Below are 4,900 nucleotides of genomic sequence, written 5' to 3'. Positions count from 1 at the left end.
GACGCGGAGGGGGGAGGCGCGGGCCGCGGTAGGCAACGAGCGGCACACGGCCCCACCGCGGGGCCGGCGCACCCAACTCCCTCCCCTCCCACGGAGGGCGGGGGAGTTCTGCTCTGCCCACGTGCTCTGGCAGTCGCCACGGTGGCCACTGCGCACTCGGGAGGGGCAGCGGCTGGGGGCTCCGGTACCCCAAGGCTCCCTCTCGGATCGCTAGAGAAGGCGTTCTCACCGAGGGCGCGCCGTCCCTCCCCCGGACCGTCTCACCTTCGGGCCCACGGAGGCGCTCCGCCAGCCACCAGGCCTCAGCTGGGCGGGAGGGGTCTGCGGTACAGGGAAGCGGACCGCCACACACGAGCGTGTGCGCGGTCAGGGCCAGAGCAGAGCCCGCGCGTCCCGCCCCCCCGCAAGGCCTCATCCACCAAGGCCTCCACGACGAGGGGAACAGGCACGCCTCTCCCTACCGCCTCGACCCCCCCCAAAAAAGAGAGCCACTCTCGGGACACCCACGCCACCGTGGCGGGGACCCGAGGGGGACACCGGGTTGAGGGAAACGACACCACCGCTCGGCCTCAGGCACCTGAGGGACGACCTGGAGCGCTCCAGGGGCACCGCCGAGGGTCACACGAGGCACGCTCGCACACCCGCGTGGGGCGCGCAGCGCGGCGGCGGCGGCACAGCCCTCCCCGCCACAGGGAGGGCCGCTCGCCGGGCACACGCCGAGAAGGCGAAGCGGGAGCAATCTGCTGTGTCAGAAGACCAACGGCGCCCACTGACGCCCCGAGGCAAGGGACAGCAGGAGACCGAAGATCAGGGCCAGAGGCCACACACCCAACCCCTGCCTTCCTCACCCTCCCTGATGGGCAGCGGGGGGGAAGACAAGCGAGGGGCCCCGCGGACAGACCGAGAAGAGCGGACACGCTCACTGGGAACGCCCGTCCCTCGTCTGGCACGGCTTAGGCTCGGCCCGGGAGAACACGACCACACCACATCGATCCGTGGAGCCAAGGTGGGGCGGGGGGAGGCACGGCGAGGACAGTCACCAGAGGGGCCCGTTTTAAGCCTCGCCGGCAACCTCCATCCCCCCCCACCTCGCCTCAGGCGAGAGCGGCCAACGACCCCAAGAGGAGAACACCTGACACGGAGCCCACAGGGCGGGGGTCGTCCCAGCCGCCCCCAGGTGCCCACAGCGGGGGCGAGGGGCGCCCAGGGTAGAAGACCCGCGCCACCTCGCCCCGCCACCCTCGGGTCGCCCAGAGACCGGAGGTGGCACCGTGGGTCGGGTCAGCCAGACGACACCACACAGGAGCCGGCGCACAGGCCCAGGCGGGCGGCTCCAGCGGCAAGGGACGAACCGGGCACCAGCTGGCGGCCCAGAAGCCCAGAGCCCCGCGTGCGTCTAGAGACCCACAGTCCTCGGTGGCAAACACCAAAGGAGACCGTGTCAGCACTTACCTGGTGGCAAAAAAGGCCTATTAAGGGCGACGAAATGACAGCAGGCGACAGAGGAGCCCATCTACGACTCGCAGGGAGGGCCCCCGGAACCTTGTCCCGGCCACCTGTCCCCAACACTGCCCCATACACACCAGGCCCCGAGCTCTCGGGGGGGGGGGGGGGGCGGGGGGGGCGGGGGGGCGGCGGGGGGCAGGCGGGGGGTCATCTGGTCGACCGGGGGGGGGGAGGGGCGCGTGGTGGCAAAAGGGGTGGGGGTGGGGGCGCGGACACCGAGAGAGGGGGAGCTGGCCGAGGACGCCCTCCCCGCTTCACCCACGCGGGTAGGGGGACCGGCCCGTCCGTGTCTCCGGACGGGGATTTGGCTTCGATGTGCAAAAGGAACACAGAAGACAGACCCGTCAGCGAGGCGCTTCCCACGAGACGAGCGGGCCCCGACCAGGGACCGCGCCCGGGGCCCAGACCGTCCTAGACGGGGCACCCAGGACGGCCCGAGCCGGTCCCCACCTCCCGACTGACTGGGATTCAGGGAGTCGGAGAGGGGTGAGCCAAAGTCGCGTCCGACGACCGAGACCCACCAGGGCACGCCGGAGGGTCGAGCGCGCCCTCCCCGGCCACCCGCGGAAGCAGGGTCCGGTCCATCCACGTCTCCGGACCCGTCAGGACTTTGACAAAGAGAAAGCATGGGTGCCGGGAGACGCCTCGGGCGACCGGACCCCACGGGGGGGACCGCACACGCGCCTCCCCCGGTCAACCCTCGGGTCCCCACCTCCGGAGCGCGACGCGGAAAACACCTCGGGCAGGAAGGACCCGAGGGCCCGGACCCAGGCGCGCCCTCCGGCGACCTCCAAGCCACCGTCCGGGCCGGTCCCCACCTCCGGAGCGGGGCCGAGGGCGAAGCACACGCTCCTGAGGGCGGCCCAGGAGGAGTCCGGACCGCCGAGCCCGAGTCCAGGCGCTCCGGGCAGGGAAGACCCTCTCCCTGCCCACCGCGGCGGCCCGGCCCAGGTAGGGTCCGGGCGGTCCGTCTCCGCGGCCGCAGGGGCACGGGGAGATGCTGGTCGACCCGGTCAGGCCGCCCCGCAAGCCGGCTGCGGTGCGCCGCGACGGTCACCCTCCTCAGAAACCTAGAGAACCAATCTCCGGCGACAGCAGGACTGTCCCTAGGCCTCGGCGCCACCGGGACTGTCGCCGCCAGCGTCGCCGGTGTCTGAGAGCTCTGCCTCGGGCCCAGAGGCTGAGTCACAATCCTCCTGAAGGAGGCCTCGCCGAAGCTCCAGAAGGGAGGGACAATATACAAGCGGCCGCCAGGTGGCTCCCGACAAGCGACTCGAACGTCCCGAGGACGGGTGGCTGTCGCCGGCCGCCGGGGACGCCACCGCGCCGGCCGCCCAAACGCCCGAGCTCGGCCCGGAGCCTCCGCCGCCGAGCGACGCGACGCGACGCGACCCCGGCCGCAGAGGAAGGGAGACACGCTGGGAAGGATCTCCTCAGGAGGCTGCCACGAAGGAGACTCACTCCCCCACGCGATTCCGGGGTGCTGGGGGGACATTCCACGGAGACGCCGGCGGGCGGTGGGGGCTCGGGGCGGGGTCGGCGGAGAGAGGGGCACCAGCGAGCGGCATCGCAGACTCCCCCGGCCCCCCCTCCCCCGAAAGAGAGGGAGGGAGGGAGGGGCCGGCAAAGCGAAACCAAGGCGAGCGCTGCTCGGAGAACAAAGCAGGACTTTGGAAAGCAGACGCAGACAAGCAAGCCCAGGAGCAAGAAAGGAAAAGGAGGAGACACACTCGGAACCCCCACCAAGAGAAGACACAACTCAACCTGGGTAGAGACCGTGACAAAGTCCGAAGACAACAAACCCAAGCAGGCGCCGGTGGGTGGGGAAAGTGCACTTGAGGTCAGGAGAACATGGATTTCAAAATAACTGAACTGGCCACAAACACCAGAATGGCAGGCAGGCGGGAGGGCGGGCGGGAGGTCTGGGGTGGCAGGGCTGCGGGGGTGGGGGTTGGGAGGGGCGGGGGTGGGGGGTGGGGCTGGGGGGCGGGGGCGGGGGCGGGGGCGGGGGTGGGGGGTGGGGCGGCTGAGGGGCGTGGAGGTGAGGAGGACCGGACCGAGTCAATAGGGATCCACTCCATAAACCCCGTGTTCCATGACAACAGCCAGTTAAATGAATAAATAACTTTGTGAAGTCGATCAGAAAGGAAACGAAACAAAACCACCAGGCAGGAAAGTCAAGTCATAGAAGGGCTCCGGGTGCTTAAAAGTCAGAGAGAGGGAGAGGGAGGAGGAGGAGGGGGAGGGGGAGGGGGAGGGGGAGGGGGAGGGGGAGAGAGAACGCATACACATGTGTGTATCCGCGCGTCCATATGTATACGCACGCATATTCGCGCCTATATATACGCGCACCCATGGGTATGGACAAACACGTTCGAAGGGCATGCTCACAAACACGCATGTGTCTGTGTGCGCCCGTGTGTGCCTAGGCGTTTCTACTGTGCGTGTATGCTTGCGTGTATACACGTAGACTCAGGCATATATACGCAGACGTACGCGGATATACACAGGTACGGATACACATGCTCATATGTGCAGATACGTCGGGATCCATAGACACATACGTACAAATCAAGGCGGACGTGTCCACGCGTACAGATGCACACGTGTGTATACGTGTGATGTATACGCACAGGTGTGGGTGCACGTATACGCGTACACGTGCGTGCGTGCTTCCATAGGCGCATCTGTCCTCGTGTGTGTATGCACACGTGTATGCACACATGCATACGCGCATACGGACACATCCAGAGACGTCTACGGATCGCGTCTGGAGGTCCACACAGACGTCCGAGTGTGTATGTGTCGGGATACGCACACGTCTATATAAGTAGACGTGCGTGCACGTACGCACATACAGGCGCCCGGGGGCGTCCAGAGTGCCTACACGCAGATGCATGTGCATAGATGCGCACACACGGAAACGCATATGCGAACGTGCGTGTGTATCCGCACACGTCCATAGAAGTCCGTGTACACGTGCCTAAGTGCACAGATACCCACGTGTCTGTGTCGATGTCTACGTGCGCGCGTGTGAGTATCTATGGGTGTATCTATGTACATATAGATACTCACAGACACACACGGACGGAAACACACATCCGTGTGTGTGGGGGGGGGGGGGGGGGGTATACCCGGGGAAAGCGCAAGCATCTTGCAAAAGGGGCTTTTCTGTCCAAAACTGATCGAGGCGTCAGACAACTCAGCCTCCAAAAGGGAAACAACCCCCGATGAGCGAAGTGGGCAGGCAGGGGGCCCCGAGCAGACACCTTCCTTCCAAAGAAAGGGAGAACAGACAGACACCCAGAAGCACAGGGGAGACAACAAATCAGCGGCAGGGCTGGGCTGGGCTGGGCTGGGGCTGCTGGGGGTGGGGGCGGGCTCACGGAAGCAC

General features: G+C 67.0%; 1 protein-coding gene across 1 annotated transcript in view; it reads left to right on the top strand.

Annotated features, from left to right (window-relative positions):
* LOC138439856 (collagen alpha-1(I) chain-like) overlaps positions 1–1,212 on the top strand; it is a 4,297-nt gene extending 3,085 nt beyond the window's left edge. Inside the window, exons 4-6 of the mRNA XM_069588924.1 lie at positions 1–184; positions 485–1,006; positions 1,099–1,212. The exon at positions 1–184 is cut by the window's left edge and continues 279 nt beyond it. Coding sequence (XP_069445025.1) covers positions 1–184; positions 485–1,006; positions 1,099–1,212 — 820 coding nt within the window. The remainder of the gene's footprint in view (positions 185–484; positions 1,007–1,098) is intronic.
* The last annotated feature ends 3,688 nt before the right edge of the window (positions 1,213–4,900 follow it).

The sequence above is a fragment of the Ovis canadensis genome, chromosome 4, assembly GCF_042477335.2.
Source record: "Ovis canadensis isolate MfBH-ARS-UI-01 breed Bighorn chromosome 4, ARS-UI_OviCan_v2, whole genome shotgun sequence".
NCBI classification, from domain to species: Eukaryota; Metazoa; Chordata; class Mammalia; order Artiodactyla; family Bovidae; genus Ovis; species Ovis canadensis.
Note: the sequence above shows the minus strand (reverse complement) of the source record. Positions and strands in the feature narration are given on the sequence as shown.